Genomic DNA, 21,148 nt, shown 5'->3' with positions numbered 1-21,148 from the left:
AGAATTCAAACATTTATATGTTTTCTTCCATGTGTTGCTCTCTGGCCTGATCTTGTGTATAAGTGAGTTTCACTGTCATGAGTGTCATTTGACCCAAACCCTTCTTCAACTACCATGTACATCAGAGCTGTCTCTGTCACTGTTCAGGTATGCAGTGACAGTGACACTGCAGTAGCAGGGTAGTATCTGGTAGTGACACTACCCGTAGGCTGTATAAACTTGATAATTTTGGCAATATTTTTGTTCAGTTTTACAACTGCGTTCTTGTTCTACTTCCTACAGCATGTTGAATTGTCCATGGCGTATTCAGCTTGCTATCACAGCCTATGTATGTGTACCATGCATTTGTATCACTGACAACTGACTGTCAGTCTGGACTCCAATTAAATTATCACCAAATACATATTTATATTTATATATACAGGCTTTGTCGACAAACTAAATATTGTGTGTTTGAGCATGCTGTAGGGAGATAGCAAGAAACTGTAGTTGTTATATTGCATAGAAATATTGCAGAAATCATTAACAGTTGCAGCTTCTGCCCTGTTACGAGGCTCAAGTTTGTTTTTTTACGACAAATCACACTTTTAGATTTTTTCGAGATAAAAGTCATGAAATGTGACAAAATGGTTCTAGATTTTGTTAAATTTGTACTAACATTACAACATTTTGATGACATAAAAAAATGATATTCAATTTTCATTGAATTACCTACAAAAACTTGGAATTGGAAAATGTAAAATACAAAAGGGACCCAAAAATTTTCAAGTCCCCCCCCCCTACAGGTAGAGCAAAATTTTCAAGTCCCCCCCTCCACTACCCCCAAAATTTTCAAATCCCCCCCTGAATTCCTCCAGCCCCCTAACCGTTTTTTGTGAACGCAGCCTAACTCATTAAACCACAAGTGCTACACCCTTCATGTATGGTATGATGGGACAGCTTATGACGCCACATATTGTACCTCATTAATTATGCGCATATCTAATTTTGAGCGAGCCAATAAAGCTAGAGGTCTGATTTTTGGTATATAGAAAATAACTTAGCAATACAATTTTTTTGACAAAATGTCATGTGACCTCGATTACCTTTGACCTCAAATATACATATTTGTCCACAACTCAGTAACCACAAGTGCTACACCCTTCATGTATGGTATGATGGGACAGCTTGTGACGCCACATATTGTACCTTATTAATTATGCACATATCTAATTTTGAGCGAGTCAATAGAGCTAGAGGTCTGATTTTTGGTATATAGGGATAACTTAGCAATGCAACTTTTTTTCAAAATATCACGTGACCTCGGTGACCTTTGACCTCAAATATACATATTTGTCCATAACTCAGTAACCACAAGTGGTACACCCTTCATATATGGTATGATCGATGGGAGACCTTATGATGCTTCATACTGTACCTCATTAATTATGCGTGAATCTAATTCTGAGCAAGCCCATAGAGCTGGATGTCTGATTTTTGGTATATAGGGATAACTATAGGATAGAAATTTTTGACCAAATGTCATGTGACCTCGATGACCTTTGACCTGAAATATACGTTTATGTTGATAAATACGTGACCACAAGTGCTATGTCCTTTATATTTAGTAGGGTGGGAGACCTTATGACAACACACGCTTTACCTCATTAATTATGCACACATCTAATTCTAGGCAAGCGAATAAAGCTAGAGGTCTGATTTTTGGCATATAGGGATTAATTAGCAATACAATTTTTTTTTCAAAATGTCACGTGACCTTAAGACCTTTGACATTGATTATACATATATATGTAATAGGCTGGTGACCCCATTTTTATGCATATAATGTGCAATATCTGAACAATAATTTATGTAAAAATCAACAAAATTGTTTGATTTGAAATCTAAATAATTCTACAAAGTATGGATAAGGCGTGGCCATAACATTTAATTGTTGCAACAGCTTTAACTGTTGTCTTTGAAGGACTGAGAAATGATAATTTAAATTCTTATGTACGTTTTCAGTGGAAAATAGCTAAAACTTTCATTTATTATTCGATGTGGTTCACATGTAAATAAAACAAGTGCAGCATTTCAAGAAAGGAACTGAAAGTAAATATATCGGGTTGGGCAACACTTACGGGACATTCATAATTTCTGTCATTCGAATGGAATAAAGTGGGTGTATTTCAAATCCTTCTAGCTGCCAAATTAATCTGGTGACACGTCGGTTTTTTTTGTCGTAATCTCATCCTCACATATCAGTCTTACTGTTGGAGAAAAATAACGAAAATTGTTGGTAAAAAAATTAGTGGCTCGATCACCCTTACGACAGTGTACACTTCGAAAGTATTAAAAGACTGAAACTTTCGCCTAAATTTTCCGATGGATTAAACTTTAAACCATCCTCTTTCAACTTCTCCCTTGCTGCCGTCTCCATTATAAAATTTCCTACGCCATCTCCCCGTCGCATGAGTTTATCCTTCTCGTCGGACCCACAGGCACCGCCGTAATTGAGCGGCTTTTAGTGTAGTAGAAAGGGTAACAACCTTACGGCGGTGCCTGTGATGAGGGAGACTTTCCGCGAGACAGAGCGCCCTCACCAGATTTGACAACATAATGCAGCTGACCCAGTGTTGACCTATGATAGCTGACATACATGTTTCCGGTTTTGTCGTTGTTGCAGTGTTGTGATAAGTCGAGAACCCAGAAGTGTTTGCTGTATTGCGATCTGACACAATGTGCGCTTTAGTATACGTTAAATAATTCCGTTCATGAACACCAACAATCTCAGTTACCTCCGATGAGATCCTCAACAATACACAGGCGACGAGCGTTTCACCAGTATTGTGTGTATGCACGCCCGGACGCTGTATCTGGTGAGACGGTTCCAAACTTGCCAGCTGGCCACTGAGAGGACCAAACTACGTCGACTTGTTTTGTTTTTAGAGTAAAACAGAACAGTCATTCTGAGTGATATGACTCGATTTGGCATGTATGATTTCCATAGCAACGGTAAAGCAGTAACTAGGGCCAGGGTAAGATTTTCCGGTGCTCTTACTTCAAAACCACAGGCATTCGACTCAATGCTAGCCATGGCATAATATAATACTGGTTGCATCAGTCACGGTGTGCTTGCATTGAGTCGTGTGCCTGTTCTTAAAACTATCGTTAGGGCTGCCTCTGTATTTTAAACGATGAACGTTGGCTAACTTCGTAGAAAGCTTTGTTGCCACTCATTGTATAGCAATATCATAGGCTTTTGGAATATTTGTGTGGTTTCCCCAAAGTCAGTGATAATATAAAAATCACTGGGTTAGTTCTTGGTTTATTTCAGATTCATTCTGCTCTTGATGCACTTTATGCCATACAGGGGTAGGATGGGTCGGCATTGGTGATCACATTTAGACACTTGCTACAAACCCAAAAATATGCACTGGTTCACGGTCCCTCTATCACTGGTTCAACGTCAGGAAATCTTGGCATGTGTCTTGTATTTATATATTTTCATTATATTATTTACAGAACAATGTTTTCTTCAAATCCATCCCTTACTTTTAAACACAACACACTGTGTGCAATATATAGGTTATAATGCCATTGTAGACAAATCAATCCCCAAAAATTAACCCAGTCAGGACAAGATAAAATAGTATCAACAATAACATTGTGAATTACAATCCACAATGATGGAGAGACTTTGTACAAGCACAGGTCAGTTGAGCTCTACATGGCAGGGCTGTGTGTTACTTGCTATGGGTCCGTGGTGGGAGACCTATAGCCAGTAACACACAGCCCTGCCCATCAGAGCTAAGGTCACATCAACAGCTTGAATACTACCAGTACAATTTTAACATGATTTATAACTCGATTACAAAAAACAAAATGATTTACAAACAGCTTGGGTTCTGTGAAATGTATTGAGATACATGTATGTGTATGTTACCACAGTCCCTACACAATTACCTAGCAGTTGTAAGTCAACCATGTGTTGTTACAAAGTGTGTAGCTGACAGATCTTTGGTCAGTGGTTCTACTCTGGAATAAAAAGGATGCTATATGTTCTACAGACTCAGTACACCCAAAAGATCATGTGTTTATAGCAGTACAAACAAACCCACATGTGCACAAACGCGTATGGAAATACACGAACGTCTATGCACATTTGCACACGTCAGTTTGTTTGTACCATGGTCCATTCCAATTCTGGGTTTGACCTATTGGTGTGTACTATCTGCTGCCAGGATATATTTATAATAACAAAATAATAATAATAATAATTTATTTGCCAGAAACAGCAAACATTCATACTCTAATATGCTATTCGAACTTTAAAAAAAAATATTTCTGGCTGGAGTCACAAAAATAGTTCTTAAGAAACTGGTCAAGCTTGTGGCCCTAAAAGGAAGCTCTACATGAAATGCGATGCATTTGCATTATTATTATTAAAGTAAAATTAAAGTTAAATTAAAATTTAAGTACAAATAAAAAAAATAGATATAAATCAGACAGGGGAAAAGTAAGACGACAGAACAGACTAAATAAACAGATCAAGCAGGAAAAAGATTTTATTTCAATTGCAGCTCTAAGGTGGTTCTGTTGTCGATTTTTTTCAATGAGTCTGGTAGCAAATCCCAATGGTTGGTTGCAGTGTACTTGAGACTGTGTTGACTTATGGAGAGATTTACTGGTACTTCAGCGATATAGGAATTGTTGTTCCTTGCAAGCCATGTTGGGTAATTATGGATGTCACTATTGTCAATGCCATACACTCACAGCTAAGCTATCATCTCATATTCAGATATATCTATCAACATTTATCATGTATAATAACTTTATTACACTGCTCTATCATCTGTAGATACAGTTTGGTAAAATAATACAATACTAATAATTATAAAAGTAGCTATAAAAACTAATCATAAAATAAATCATGTAGATTTGATAATTTCCAAAGATTATGAAGTATCACTCATGTTTCATTGCAGGATACATTTACTCTTTTCTTGATGCTGATCATCAGTTGTCATGGTTACAGTTGTTCCCGACAGCACTCACGCACAGCACGTCAAATTTTAGAGGAGGTAAGCAGAGTTTGTAGGTGATGGGTGCTAAGTCGTTTGGTGAAAAACATGAATTTTACAAGGGTTGTGCTCAACTGTTCTGTATTGTGATATGAGACTTTCACAAATGTTTGCGAAGAGTCAACAATTTACAACTGTAACTTGAATCTGCTTGATCACTGCTCATGCAGCTAGACAGAGTGTGGCGAAGGCCACAAGTGAAGTGTAGAGTCTAGACTATGTTAAATGAGACTTTCACAAACGTTTGTGAAGAGTCAACAATACAGAGCAGACTGCCCAAGTTTAAACAATTTGTTTAACCTGCAATAGCATAATTAATTAAAAATTGGACTTGAAATCATTTGATGACAATAACTTGCATCGTTGTTATACTTTTGTTGGTAAGTGTACCGGTACACTGCAACATAAAATTATGCCCTTTTATACTTGTAGCTTTCACATATGTTGTTCTTTATAATGTTTTCTTTTACTGGTAAATCTCTTTCTGATTTCTGTTCTTGTCTCATCAACTCTGTAACCGACTACTTCTGTTTGCGTCGTGATTATCACTTCATTTGCATCAATTACATTGTAATTATAATTGCAGTGTCAAAATCAATTTCCTGAGTCTTCCTATCTTGGTTTCACAAATTCAATAAATAACACTCTATGATATTTGTGTTTGAAATAAAACACACTACATATGGTCAAAGCTTTTTTTACTAGTATTTCTGTGATATCATTGAAATAGAGCAGCGTGCATAGACTCAGTTTCATAACCCTGATCTGTGTTTCCCAGACATGGAAAGGGTGTGAAAATACCGTACTTGATTTTACTTTCATGCCTCAAGAGAACCATCCTATACTGCAAACATTAAGTCTCACCCTTTACAACTAAATTTTGATAACCATTTTACTGTCTCCAACAATAAATTTGAGGTGAAAAAATTTAATGTTAATTTTCATTTGTAATTACATATTCCTCCACCAAAGACTAATTATCCTGCTTTCCACTTTCTATATTTGTGTCTCTGCTATAATACTTGTAGTTGATGCCACTGTAACTGCTCATTATCATCATGTCTTTCTTTCAGCATTTCTATAAACATTATATTGAGGGCGCTGTTGATGTGCCAGTGTCATGCCCCTTACTGCCAGCCAGAGATATGTATCTTGGTAATGAAAATCACAAAAGCCAGGAGACCATCAGTAAATGGAGTTGTCATTATTGCGGCAAGGCCTTCATGACAGAGCAGACACTGGATGTACATTTTGATAACAGACATTCAGATCAAGTCCTTCAGGTTAGTGTTATGTGTGTGCCTATCTGTCTGCCTGTGTATCTGTCTGTCTGTCTGTCTATGTAGTTATCAGTCTGGCTCTGAGTGAAACCTGGGATGTTCAAGTCAATATCATTTGCCATAATAAGAATATGAAATCATTGTTAGGCTACAATTTTGCATGAGTTTGTCAAGCAGACTGAGGAGTATCATTGTACACAAATGAATTTTGAAATTCCATTTAATGCACAATTACAAACCAGTCTGTAATCACAGTTGGCATGTTTATACATTTATCATGATGAGCAGTGTCCTTTGATTTCTTTGTTAAAAACATGGTAATCTTTGAAGGGACCCAATGCAGTGTGTTTAGCAGACTACTGTGATTATCTGAGATGTGACATCGTATCAGGAGCTAGAAAACCTGGTTATTGGGACAAAGCACTTTGTAAAGAATCAGACGTTGCAGTACTCAAAGAAAAGTGTGAGGTGAGTTGTCAAACTCATTGAAATAGTGATATCACCAAAAACTGACCAGTAACTCTATTTTTGATGATTTTTTCATTATTTACCACTGTATGTTGTTAATGTCAACTATATTTTCTTGTTCTACATCCAAAAACATGTCAAGATACACAGTGTTCAGCTTGTCAACTCAGCCTGTACACTATGTTAATTGCATTGCTATTGTTGATAAGTGAATTCTGGTCCACTCTAGAATTCAATGAAAACATTCTACACATATAGATGATACCGGTATATTGGTGAGCTAAATATTAGGTGTTGTAACATGCTTTGAGGAACAGAACAAGGTGACTTGCCATTGATAAACCAAACACAAATACTAATAATGAAAAAAAATCATCAAAATTTGCAGCTGCAATCTCTTCAATGTATAAATAATAAAAAGATATGAGATACTGATATACGTAATTTTTACATTAACATGTCAAATAACATCAAATGAAAACATTCAGGGGTACCTAAGAAAGTGTAGCTTTTGAATGAAAGCGATAGCTATGACACCGTGCAGCATAGCTTGGGTAGGGAAACGATAGTTGCTAAATGGAATCCGTAAGTTTGGTCATCTGAAACGATAGCTTTGAACATATTTTGATGTTGAGGGTATAAAACAAGATGGCTGACAGCAAAGGCAGTGGTAGCGGCGGTAAATATTTTACCCGTTTTCGACAAGAAATCACCAAATTGTGTTGTGTAAGATGCTGCCTTCAGTGAGGTTCGGGTTTGATTTCACTTCTGTAAAGTTTCTGCCCCCATTTTACAAAACTTGCAGAGAAATCTCCGTTCCCGTTTTCAAACTGGACAGGTTATTAGGACGTCCTATTCTAATACATGTACATGGATTGTGTATGTGATAGTGTATGAAAAGAGTGCTCGTGCATACATGGAAGGTAGAGAAGATAACTATTCATCTTATCTGAAGCTAACTTTGAGATCTTGGTAAGTCTTAACTCTGGAAAACAGACATTGCCAACACTAACGAATACGTCTTTACACTATCATATACATTCTAATCCCTGTACATGTATTAGAATAGGACGTCCTGATAGCCTGTTCAGTTTGAAAACGGGAACGGTGATTTCTCTGCAAGTTTTGTAACATGGGTGCAGAAACTTTACAGAAGCGCAACCGAACCTGAACCTCACTGAATGCGGCATCTTACACAACAGACTTTGGTTATTTTGTTGAGAAAACGAGTAAAATATTTACCGCTGCTACCACTGCTTTTGCTTTCAGCCATCTTGTTTTACGCCATTAACAAAAAAAATATGTTCAAAGCTATCGTTTTCGATGACCAAACTTACGGATTCCATTCCAGCAACTATCATTTCCCTACCCAAGCTATCCGGCACGGTGTCAAAGCTGTCGTTTTCATTTAAAAGCTACACTTTCTTAGGTACCCCTGACATTGATACCACATCAACAAATTTCAGTTATTTTTGAGTATTTTGAAGGATTTAAACTTCATTCACTGGAGCTTTTGATGCTTATTCCTCTTTTACTTTTGTCTTGTTGTAGTAGAAAATGTATTTGTTCTATTGAACAATTATAATGAAAATTTAATAAAAGGTTGCAACTACTGTTCCTTGAGGAGTCTGTATCAAGGGTCACATGGTCACATGCCAATGGGATAATAATGCTTATACATGTATCTGTAACATCAAAGCTGTCTATGAATGAAACGAAATCCTTGGAATAGTCTGGTTCCCTGACCCATTCCCCGGTAGAGGGCGTGGGGAAATATAGGGTCAGGTACCGGCTAATGTAAACATGGACGCTATTGGGTTAAAATAAAACAAGCTGTGATTGGATGAAAGTAACACTTGTAACTTTTTCTCATCTTTCTTGGGTTCGCTCACTTACTTCTTGTTTGTACCACAAAGCCGTGGAGGTAGAATGAAAGACTTTCTACCTCCATGATTTAGCCACTGTGATTTAGCACACCTCTTAATACTTTTAGAACGTCGACATGATGCCTGGCATTTTTCACGAAATTCGGACACCATTCTATCCATCGAAATCAATCGTCGTTCACAGTTCCAACAAAGTTTGCTTTCAATTAGCTGTGATATCGCAGCAGTACTTGTGGCGTGTATCGAACGTGCTCGGGTCATTCGATCGGGTCACGCCACAGACGGCGATGACCTCAATGACCCTAGCGCGTTCGATACACGCAACAAGTACTGCTGCGATATCACAGCCAGCCTTCAATCACCTCTATTTCCCCATACTTTTGGATTAATCCTTTCAGTTTATGTTTCCCGTCTCGTGTGCCAATGTTTTTGGTTCGGATACCAGTGTTCGAACATAATTCTGATCCAGTCGAATTTTGACCGGCGTTTTCATGGTAGCAGCCATATTTGTTGTAGCATGTTCTGTCAGGTGACTAACCTCCGCCATCTTGAACAAAATTCTGTTCAAGATGGCTACCCGGTACCTGACCCTATATTTCCCCACGCCCTCTACCGGGAAATGGGTCAGGGAACCAGACTATGAATGAAACGAAATCCTTGGAATAGTATGCACATCAAAATGGAATTAAAACACTATCATAGTAATGTGAGTCACTGTTCAGAGATGCAAAACATTACAAGCAGATCCAACTAATCATTTTCACATTGAATATTTGTATCAGTTGAATCTGTTCTTCCCCAAATTTAACATTAAATGCGTTTCTTGTGTGCAATAACAATTTGATTTCATCAATGATTATTGTATCTTCTTTGCAGACAATGGTCAAAGTGTGTGCCCCTCTTAGTCTAATCGGAACAGAGAGATATGATTTTCAAAGTAAGATGCCAACAATTATGCAAATCATGTTTAAACTTTTGGCAAGAGTGAAGACTTGCAGACAAAGATGGAATTCTGTGTGAATCTCTAGTAAACCAGGGAGTACCATAGTCATGGTTAGTTTCGGGGGCAGAGTATATGGCTAGGGGCTCCACTAGAAAACCAAGGTAGTTTGTATCCAAAGATTTGTATCTATTGATCCTCACTCATGTCAATAGTTCAGAAAACTCTGGTATTGTACATCTTTTACTGGAAAAAACAAACACATGTTTCGGACTAAAACATTTGATATGGCCAAACTACTGGGTGTGCTTCGTACAATCTAAATAGTCTTTGAAACTTGCATTCAAGTTCAGCTGCCTCTTTCTGTGATGAGTAATCTGATAGCAAGACCAGAGGCTGACTTTGCCACCCTTAACATCTCTGTTATTTCCTGTGTAGTTTCATTGCATTGATTGAAATCAGCCTTGGTCTGATGTAGCTGTATGAAGAAATCAAACTAAATCATTGGAAATAACCAAGGAGAATTGAATCAAAAGGGCCAGTGTCCTATTCAGCAAATGTAGAACTTAACACAAAGAATTTACATTTTGTTGCAGGAGTTGTCCGAGAATCTTTGTGTTCATCTCTAACATGTGACAAGTTTTGGGAAGTGCCTTTGAAACAGGTAAGGACCTTATGATAGGGTCAGATCCATCAGTCTATACCAAGTTATAATAGCACATGAACAGTTCCTTTGAATCAATGAAAGTGTCAGATCCATCAGTCTATACCAAGTTATAATAGCACATGAACAGTTCCTTTGAATCAATGAAAGTTTTAACAGTGCACATGGATATGGGCAATCAAAAGAAAATATCAAAGGATTTTCATATTGTCTCCCACAAAGAGTTTTAAAATGTTGTAAAAGAGCAGACATGCTGCTTACAGAGTGAGGGAATTGCCAGGAATTTGTACTGTAGAGTTTCCTATGAACAGGATAGTACGTGAAAGCATAAAAATGCAATGCGCTTTGTTTAAAACCAGATCTTATCTTAGCAGATAACTGATAAAACAGATAACAACATCAATGAACAAGAAGATAGTGATGATAATATGCCTCAGCTTAAAAAAGGAACAACCGAAAGTTAATGGTCAATTATAAATACCGGTAAATGGCATTTTGCCAAAGTTTTAGTAGGAGGGTCAATTTACTTAAAATTTACTGATGTGAGTGCAATCTTAAAATCTTTATTTTAATGGGTAAATTCAAAGTGTTATTGTCTTGATTTGGGACAGAAATGTCCCTAACTCTTTTGACATCATTCAAACTATTGCAAGGGAGAGAGTGGTGAGAAAATTAGTTTTTTCTGAAAATCTTTCCTTCATTTTACAGAGCATCACACAATAATATGAAATCAACACATCCAAATAAGGAATTAGAAGTTTTAAGCAAACAGGCAACATCTGGCAACATCACTGTCCTAAGTGTATATTTTGTACATGTTATATTTTATTCATAATGTGTCATGCATGTCAGTTAAACAAGCAGAGTATTAGCACATGAAGTTGAGAACGTATAGTATAGACTTATTATTTATTGGAAAACCCAGAGATGCTTACATTAACATATGTTTTAGCATTACTCATGATTCATATAGCTTTGAATGTTGGAATTATCAGTGTTGCTCAGCTGCCTTGTATGGAATACAATCAGTAAATCAATCAATCCATCAATCAATAGAGTAATAATTTCATAGTTGTAAGTTTATCAATCCTAAGTTAGTAGTATGATCATTCAACTATTCAATCAATGAATTGGTTGATTTAATCAATGAAGAATACAGACAGGTTTGTCAATGAATTACTAAACGTGTAAACAGCTGAATTCTGGTACAGACACTAATATTTCATCATTTATTCAATAACTTCACACATTGTACATATACTGCTATGTTTCTAATATTAGAAATATTGTCATGATATACATTTATAGCTGTATAGCAATTTTGTTTCTACATGGAAATTTAAAATTAATTGAAATTGACATTGTGAAAGAAGTGTCATATAATGAAGGGGTGTGAAGATAGGGATATAGTTATAACATAGCATGAGTGTCAGTCTATTAGTACAGCCATGCATTGCTGTGGTCAGTCTATTAGTACAGCCATGCATCGCTGTGGTCAGTCTATTAGTACAGCCATGCATTGCTGTGGTCAGTCTATTAGTACAGCCATGCATTGCTGTGGTCAGTCTATTAGTACAGCCATGCATTGCTGTGGTCAGTCTATTAGCATCGCTGTGGTCAGTCTATTAGTACAGCCATGCATCGCTGTGGTCAGTCTATTAGCACAGCCATGCATTGCTGTGGTCAGTCTATTAGTACAGCCATGCATTGCTGTGTCAGTCTATTAGTACAGCCATGCATCGCTGTGGTCAGTCTATTAGTACAGCCATGTATCGCTGTGGTCAGTTTATTAGTACAGCCATGCATTGCTGTGGTCAGTCTATTAGTACAGCCATGCATCGCTGTGGTCAGTCTATTAGTACAGCCATGCATTGCTGTGGTAGGTCTATTAGTACAGCCATGCATTGCTGTGGTCAGTCTATTAGTACAGCCATGCATTGCTGTGGTCAGTCTATTAGTATTGCCATGCATTGCTGTGGTCAGTCTATTAGTACAGCCATGCGTTGCTGTGGTCAGTCTATTAGTACAGCCATGCATTGCTGTGGTAAGTCTATTAGTATTGCCATGCATTGCTGTGGTCAGTCTATTAGTACAGCCATGCATCGCTGTGGTCAGTCTATTAGTACAGGCATGCATTGCTGTGGTCAGTCTATTAGTATTGCCATGCATTGCTGTGGTCAGTCTATTAGTACAGCCATGCATTAGTACAGCCATGCATCGCTGTGGTCAGTCTATTAGTACAGCCATGCGTTGCTGTGGTCAGTCTATTAGTACAGCCATGCATTGCTGTGGTCAGTCTATTAGTACAGCCATGCATTGCTGTGGTCAGTCTATTAGTACAGCCATGCATTAATGTGGTCAGTCTATTAGTACAGCCATGCATTGCTGTGGTCAGTCTATTAGTACAGCCATGCAACGCTGTGGTCAGTCTATTAGTACAGCCATGCATTGCTGTGGTCAGTCTATTAGTACAGCCATGCATTGCTGTGGTCAGTCTATTAGTACAGCCATGCATTGCTGTGGTCAGTCTATTAGTACAGCCATGCATTGCTGTGGTCAGTCTATTAGTACAGCCATGCATCGCTGTGGTCAGTCTATTAGTACAGCCATGCATTGCTGTGGTCAGTCTATTAGTACAGCCATGCATTGCTGTGGTCAGTCTATTAGCACAGCCATGCATTGCTGTGGTCAGTCTATTAGCACAGCCATGCATTGCTGTGGTCAGTCTATTAGTACAGCCATGCATTGCTGTGGTCAGTCTATTAGTACAGCCATGCATTGCTGTGGTCAGTCTATTAGTACAGCCATGCATTGCTGTGGTCAGTCTATTAGTACAGCCATGCATCGCTGTGGTCAGTCTATAAGTACAGCCATGCATCGCTGTGGTCAGTCTATTAGTACAGCCATGCATTGCTGTGGTCAGTCTATTAGTACAGCCATGCATTGCTGTGGTCAGTCTATTAGTACAGCCATGCATCGCTGTGGTCAGTCTATTAGTACAGCCATGCATCGCTGTGGTCAGTCTATTAGTAAAGCCATGCATCGCTGTGGTCAGTCTATTAGTACAGCCATGCATCGCTGTGGTCAGTCTATTAGTACAGCCATGCATTGCTGTGGTCAGTCTATTAGTACAGCCATGTATTGCTGTGGTCAGTCTATTAGTACAGCCATGCATTGCTGTGGTCAGTCTATTAGTACAGCCATGCATTGCTGTGGTCAGTCTATTAGTACAGCCATGCATTGCTGTGGTCAGTCTATTAGTACAGCCATGCATCGCTGTGGTCAGTCTATTAGTACAGCCATGCATCGCTGTGGTCAGTCTATTAGTACAGCCATGCATTGCTGTGGTCAGTCTATTAGTACAGCCATGCATTGCTGTGGTCAGTCTATTAGTACAGCCATGCATTGCTGTGGTCAGTCTATTAGTACAGCCATGCATCGATGTGGTCAGTCTATTAGTACAGCCATGCATTGCTGTGGTCAGTCTATTAGTACAGCCATGCATTGCTGTGGTCAGTCTATTAGTACAGCCATGCATTGCTGTGGTCAGTCTATTAGTACAGCCATGCATTGCTGTGGTCAGTCTATTAGTACAGCCATGCATTGCTGTGGTCAGTCTATTAGTACAGCCATGCATTGCTGTGGTCAGTCTATTAGTACAGCCATGCATTGCTGTGGTCAGTCTATTAGTACAGCCATGCATTGCTGTGGTCAGTCTATTAGTACAGCCATGCATTGCTGTGGTCAGTCTATTAGTACAGCCATGCATCGCTGTGGTCAGTCTATTAGTACAGCCATGCATTGCTGTGGTCAGTCTATTAATACAGCCATGCATTGCTGTGGTCAGTCTATTAGTACAGCCATGCATCGCTGTGGTCAGTCTATTAGCATCGCTGTGGTCAGTCTATTAGTACAGCCATGCATCGCTGTGGTCAGTCTATTAGTACAGCCATGCATTGCTGTGGTAGGTCTATTAGTACAGCCATGCATTGCTGTGGTCAGTCTATTAGTACAGCCATGCATTGCTGTGGTCAGTCTATTAGTATTGCCATGCATTGCTGTGGTCAGTCTATTAGTACAGCCATGCGTTGCTGTGGTCAGTCTATTAGTACAGCCATGCATTGCTGTGGTAAGTCTATTAGTATTGCCATGCATTGCTGTGGTCAGTCTATTAGTACAGCCATGCATCGCTGTGGTCAGTCTATTAGTACAGCCATGCATTGCTGTGGTCAGTCTATTAGTATTGCCATGCATTGCTGTGGTCAGTCTATTAGTACAGCCATGCATTAGTACAGCCATGCATAGCTGTGGTCAGTCTATTAGTACAGCCATGCGTTGCTGTGGTCAGTCTATTAGTACAGCCATGCATTGCTGTGGTCAGTCTATTAGTACAGCCATGCATTGCTGTGGTCAGTCTATTAGTACAGCCATGCATTAATGTGGTCAGTCTATTAGTACAGCCATGCATTGCTGTGGTCAGTCTATTAGTACAGCCATGCAACGCTGTGGTCAGTCTATTAGTACAGCCATGCATTGCTGTGGTCAGTCTATTAGTACAGCCATGCATTGCTGTGGTCAGTCTATTAGTACAGCCATGCATTGCTGTGGTCAGTCTATTAGTACAGCCATGCATTGCTGTGGTCAGTCTATTAGTACAGCCATGCATCGCTGTGGTCAGTCTATTAGTACAGCCATGCATTGCTGTGGTCAGTCTATTAGTACAGCCATGCATTGCTGTGGTCAGTCTATTAGTACAGCCATGCATTGCTGTGGTCAGTCTATTAGTACAGCCATGCATTGCTGTGGTCAGTCTATTAGTACAGCCATGCATTGCTGTGGTCAGTCTATTAGTACAGCCATGCATTGCTGTGGTCAGTCTATTAGTACAGCCATGCATTGCTGTGGTCAGTCTATTAGTACAGCCATGCATCGCTGTGGTCAGTCTATAAGTACAGCCATGCATCGCTGTGGTCAGTCTATTAGTACAGCCATGCATTGCTGTGGTCAGTCTATTAGTACAGCCATGCATTGCTGTGGTCAGTCTATTAGTACAGCCATGCATCGCTGTGGTCAGTCTATTAGTACAGCCATGCATCGCTGTGGTCAGTCTATTAGTAAAGCCATGCATCGCTGTGGTCAGTCTATTAGTACAGCCATGCATCGCTGTGGTCAGTCTATTAGTACAGCCATGCATTGCTGTGGTCAGTCTATTAGTACAGCCATGTATTGCTGTGGTCAGTCTATTAGTACAGCCATGCATTGCTGTGGTCAGTCTATTAGTACAGCCATGCATTGCTGTGGTCAGTCTATTAGTACAGCCATGCATTGCTGTGGTCAGTCTATTAGTACAGCCATGCATCGCTGTGGTCAGTCTATTAGTACAGCCATGCATCGCTGTGGTCAGTCTATTAGTACAGCCATGCATCGCTGTGGTCAGTCTATTAGTACAGCCATGCATTGCTGTGGTCAGTCTATTAGTACAGCCATGCATTGCTGTGGTCAGTCTATTAGTACAGCCATGCATTGCTGTGGTCAGTCTATTAGTACAGCCATGCATCGATGTGGTCAGTCTATTAGTACAGCCATGCATTGCTGTGGTCAGTCTATTAGTACAGCCATGCATTGCTGTGGTCAGTCTATTAGTACAGCCATGCATCGCTGTGGTCAGTCTATTAGTACAGCCATGCATCGCTGTGGTCAGTCTATTACTACAGCCATGCATTGCTGTGGTCAGTCTATTAGTACAGCCATGCATTGCTGTGGTCAGTCTATTAGTACAGCCATGCATTGCTGTGGTCAGTCTATTAGTACAGCCATGCATTGCTGTGGTCAGTCTATTAGTACAGCCATGCATTGCTGTGGTCAGTCTATTAGTACAGCCATGCATTGCTGTGGTCAGTCTATTAGTACAGCCATGCATTGCTGTGGTCAGTCTATTAGTACAGCCATGCATCGCTGTGGTCAGTCTATTAGTACAGCCATGCATCGCTGTGGTCAGTCTATTAGTACAGCCATGCATCGCTGTGGTCAGTCTATTAGTACAGCCATGCATCGCTGTGGTCAGTCTATTAGTACAGCCATGCATCGCTGTGGTCAGTCTATTAGTACAGCCATGCATTGCTGTGGTCAGTCTATTAGTACAGCCATGCATTGCTGTGGTCAGTCTATTAGTACAGCCATGCATTGCTGTGGTCAGTCTATTAGTACAGCCATGCATTGCTGTGGTCAGTCTATTAGTACAGCCATGCATTGCTGTGGTCAGTCTATTAGTACAGCCATGCATCGCTGTGGTCAGTCTATTAGTACAGCCATGCATTGCTGTGGTCAGTCTATTAGACAGCCATGCATTGCTGTGGTCAGTCTATTAGTACAGCCATGCATTGCTGTGGTCAGTCTATTAGTACAGCCATGCATTGCTGTGGTCAGTCTATTAGTACAGCCATGCATTGCTGTGGTCAGTCTATTAGTACAGCCATGCATTGCTGTGGTCAGTCTATTAGTACAGCCATGCATCGCTGTGGTCAGTCTATTAGTACAGCCATGCATCGCTGTGGTCAGTCTATTAGTACAGCCATGCATTGCTGTGGTCAGTCTATTAGTACAGCCATGCATTGCTGTGGTCAGTCTATTAGTACAGCCATGCATTGCTGTGGTCAGTCTATTAGTACAGCCATGCATTGCTGTGGTCAGTCTATTAGTACAGCCATGCATTGCTGTGGTCAGTCTATTAGTACAGCCATGCATTGCTGTGGTCAGTCTATTAGTACAGCCATGCAACGCTGTGGTCATTCTATTAGTACAGCCATGCATTGCTGTGGTCAGTCTATTAGTACAGCCATGCATTGCTGTGGTCAGTCTATTAGTACAGCCATGCATTGCTGTGGTCAGTCTATTAGTACAGCCATGCATTGCTGTGGTCAGTCTATTAGTACAGCCATGCATTGCGCTGTGGTCAGTCTATTAGTACAGCCATGCATCGCTGTGGTCAGTCTATTAGTACAGCCATGCATCGCTGTGGTCAGTCTATTAGTACAGCCATGCATCGCGTGGTCAGTCTATTAGTACAGCCATGCATTGCTGTGGTCAGTCTATTAGTACAGCCATGCATTGCTGTGGTCAGTCTATTAGTACAGCCATGCATCGCTGTGGTCAGTTTATTAGTACAGCCATGCATCGCTGTGGTCAGTCTATTAGTACAGCCATGCATCGCTGTGGTCAGTCTATTAGTACAGCCATGCATTACTGTGGTCAGTCTATTAGTACAGCCATGCATTGCTGTGGTCAGTCTATTAGTACATCCATGCATTACTGTGGTCAGTCTATTAGTACAGCCATGCATTGCTGTGGTCAGTCTATTAGTACAGCCATGCATCGCTGTGGTCAGTCTATTAGTACAGCCATGCATTGCTGTGGTCAGTCTATTAATACAGCCATGCATTGCTGTGGTCAGTCTATTAGTACAGCCATGCATCGCTGTGGTCAGTCTATTAGCATTGCTGTGGTCAGTCTATTAGTACAGCCATGCATCGCTGTGGTCAGTCTATTAGTACAGCCATGCATTGCTGTGGTCAGTCTATTAGTACAGCCATGCATTGCTGTGGTCAGTCTATTAGTACAGCCATGCATTGCTGTGGTCAGTCTATTAGTACAGCCATGCATTGCTGTGGTCAGTCTATTAGTACAGCCATGCATTGCTGTGGTCAGTCTATTAGTACAGCCATGCATTGCTGTGGTCAGTCTATTAGTACAGCCATGCATTGCTGTGGTCAGTCTATTAGTACAGCCATGCATTGCTGTGGTCAGTCTATTAGTACAGCCATGCATTGCTGTGGTCAGTCTATTAGTACAGCCATGCATTGCTGTGGTCAGTCTATTAGTACAGCCATGCATTGCTGTGCTGTCCATGTGTAATACACTCAGGGCTTGAACTTAATGGTACCCGCTTGCCTGGGGCAAGTAAAACCTGACATCAGGCAAATAAAAATAAATTGCACGTTCCCATTTCGGCAAGTGACAGACTTTGATCAAATTTACATCTTCTGGAAATATCTAAGGAAATTTCGTTGAACAATGCTTGCTGTTATTGAATTTCAAGTCATTACATCGACAGGCTGACAACTAATCTGCCAGACATCAACATTCAGCGATTCACAATGATATCCAGCTGTTGTCTTTCCTCCCTTGGGAAATCTAATCTCATGAACGTAAAACTTACATTTGTCGCAACTGACTCCAAAGACACTAGATGTGTTTATGCCAATAATAATATTCACCTCTATGACCCCAAGCCTTCATTAGAATATCAGAGGACAAGTGGGCAGACATCACGGAGACCAACACTTATGGATTTTGACAATTGACATTACCATCAATACAAAAAATGTAAACAGACAAAAAATTAGGGCAAGCAGGTTAACACATTGGGCAAGTAAAATTTCTGGATACTTGCCCATTGGGCAAGTAGGTAAAAAAGTTAAATTCGAGCCCTGACTCTGTTTTCTCCCAAGGTTTGTCAAATGTGGCATGTACAAAGTCATCTCTGTAGTTTGTGATTGTGCTATGTAGCTTGGCGGATTGACTGTCATTTAGCACGAATTGCATGCCAAATTTTACCCTGTGTGTGTCACAGTGAACAGTGTTTGTAACTTAATCTTTGATCTCTACCTTCAGGGCTCTGCATTTGGAATGACAGCCTATGTGATAGCTGTTGTGCTGTTATTTACTGGTCTAATAGTTTATTATTTTATTGTCTACAGTCATTTCTAGTAAGTATAAGACGTACTGACACTATTTAAATATTGCAACATCCAAGCTGGATGAGTATTGAATCACGTCTTTCCAGTGATCATCTCTGACAAAATGACTGACACAATTATTGACAGCTATGACAGCTAGTCATACAAGCAGTGACAACTGGTTCTATAGGACTGGGATTGGACTGTAAACTTTGTAAAGTTGTTGTATTTGATAATACTAATAGCTTTCAGGGTCGGTGTCATCAGTTCCCATGTAGAATTTGATGTGGGGTTGCTGAATATTGCCAGGGATAAGCTTATATAGTTTTCTGCACAATGTGATGAATAATTCATAACCATGATGTACAGCATATGAGACATTTGAAAATTACCAAGATTAAGATGATCTTGCCTGGAGGTGTTTACAGAATAGACAAGCCTTTGTGATGTTTTCCACAATACACTACAAGTACATCCATTCATATCACAGTCTCAGAGCAAGAATAGACAAGCCTTTGTGATGTTTTCCACAATACAATACAAGTACATCCATTCATATCACAGTCTCAGAGCAAGGCAAGGATGGAAAGGTGTTGGCATCCTCTAGCCCTTGTTTTGATTTTTTCCAAACTTGACAAACTGTTTTTTTGATAAATATTGAAATATTGATACCAGGCATACCTATAATTTCACCAGTAGGATTTTAATTTCAAAACTTAGTCTTGACGCAGTGGTTGATGTATTTTAATGAGGATTGCTCTATATGTTTGTTTCAAAAACACCTTGTATGCATTTATGCTGCAAGATAATCTGTTCCAAATGACAATAAGAGTGTAAAATGGTATTGCTATAACCTGTCTTGTCTTTGATTTTGTCTTTACAGTACGGAGCATTCATTGTTGGACGAAAGTGACGGTTTATTGAAAATGAACAAACAATCACAACCATACATACGAGAACCAGATGCACATGAAATCAGACAAAGAACGGCATATTCTGTTGATAGGTAGCATTGAATCATACAGATCACTGAGGCTGTAACTTTTGCTAATTTTTACTCAAATTTTCTCTTCTCATAAAATATAGTAATATTATGATAGACTAGCTTATTAATGTAAAGTTGCTTACAGCTCTGTTAGAAAACTTGCCTTATGCCCGTAGTTACTTTCTACAGAGAATGGATTAAAGGAAAAGTTTTCAGTATATTCTTTTGTCTTTTCTTGGTGTGATTAGAGTGAGTACATGTATGTTGAAACTGCTGGCTCTGTTGATGGATTGATAGTAAAGAAGAAGTGTGATTTTGCGTTTAACGATTTAATAACATTGATTTAATAACATTTATTCAACACCTTAGCAAGATGAATGCATACAAATGAGAGGTGAGATATCAGATTGCAGAAAGCCTTGCTCACACGGAGAGATGAATCAGAACTTCATTCAGTGCTGTTCACTGAGATGCATACAAATGCCAAACAACAGGCTTGTCTAGCCTTTGATGTTAGTTTGGAGCTTTATTCTCAAGTTTCTCTTCTCTTGCATGTACATTCTTCCATTACTAGCGAGTAGTTTCATCACCCACATATCAGTGGATATTTTCATATTTGAAAAGAAGATGGGTGGATAATATATAGAGGATAATTATCTCTGACCATTTTTGTGACTCCCCTTCTTAACTGTCTGATAAAAAACCACAATGGCTTGAGAATTTTACCCGATCAGTGTCTATTTTTATTTGGGTGATAGCTATGAAACAGGTATTGTGTTGCTGTTACTGTGATTTTACAATACATTTATATTTACCGGCACAAAAATTACATTTTTGTTTCTTTGTATTATACACACTGGAACTACGAAACGGAAAAGTGAGCAGCATGATAACAATTTGTTATTAAAATTATTCGCTGTTCGTAAACATGGGAAAATGAGTTGATGAAGGGGGGGTTTGAACCTTTGTTTAACTTCGCACAGACTCAAAAAAGACTACGCCCCTCAAAGTCTCCTAACCAGTGGTACAGTTGTCTCGGAGAAAAATCCACAATTAAATTCCAAGATTATAAAGGCATCAATATAAAAGGCGTAGAATTAGATCCTTAAGGGTTAACCAGATATTAT

General features: G+C 39.5%; 1 protein-coding gene across 3 annotated transcripts in view; it reads left to right on the top strand.

Annotated features, from left to right (window-relative positions):
• LOC139148466 (uncharacterized) overlaps positions 1-20,239 on the top strand; it is a 35,547-nt gene extending 15,308 nt beyond the window's left edge. The window contains exons 1-9 of one of the 3 annotated variants that reach the window (XM_070719927.1): positions 2,611-3,017; positions 4,600-4,715; positions 4,968-5,063; positions 6,137-6,346; positions 6,674-6,811; positions 9,574-9,634; positions 10,234-10,301; positions 18,972-19,066; positions 19,920-20,239. In XM_070719927.1, coding sequence (XP_070576028.1) covers positions 4,617-4,715; positions 4,968-5,063; positions 6,137-6,346; positions 6,674-6,811; positions 9,574-9,634; positions 10,234-10,301; positions 18,972-19,066; positions 19,920-20,046 — 894 coding nt within the window. In that variant the 5' untranslated portion in view covers positions 2,611-3,017; positions 4,600-4,616 and the 3' untranslated portion in view covers positions 20,047-20,239. Of the gene's footprint in view, positions 1-2,592; positions 3,018-4,599; positions 4,716-4,967; positions 5,064-6,136; positions 6,347-6,673; positions 6,812-9,573; positions 9,635-10,233; positions 10,302-18,971; positions 19,067-19,919 lie in introns of those variants that run through there. The other 2 variants (XM_070719928.1, XM_070719929.1) reach the window with 2 other exon arrangements.
• Positions 20,240-21,148: the final 909 nt, after the last annotated feature.

This window comes from Ptychodera flava, chromosome 13 (assembly GCF_041260155.1).
Source record: "Ptychodera flava strain L36383 chromosome 13, AS_Pfla_20210202, whole genome shotgun sequence".
NCBI lineage: Eukaryota > Metazoa > Hemichordata > Enteropneusta > Ptychoderidae > Ptychodera > Ptychodera flava.
The sequence above is the reverse complement of the archived record's forward strand: the minus strand, read 5'-3'. Positions and strand labels throughout refer to the sequence as shown.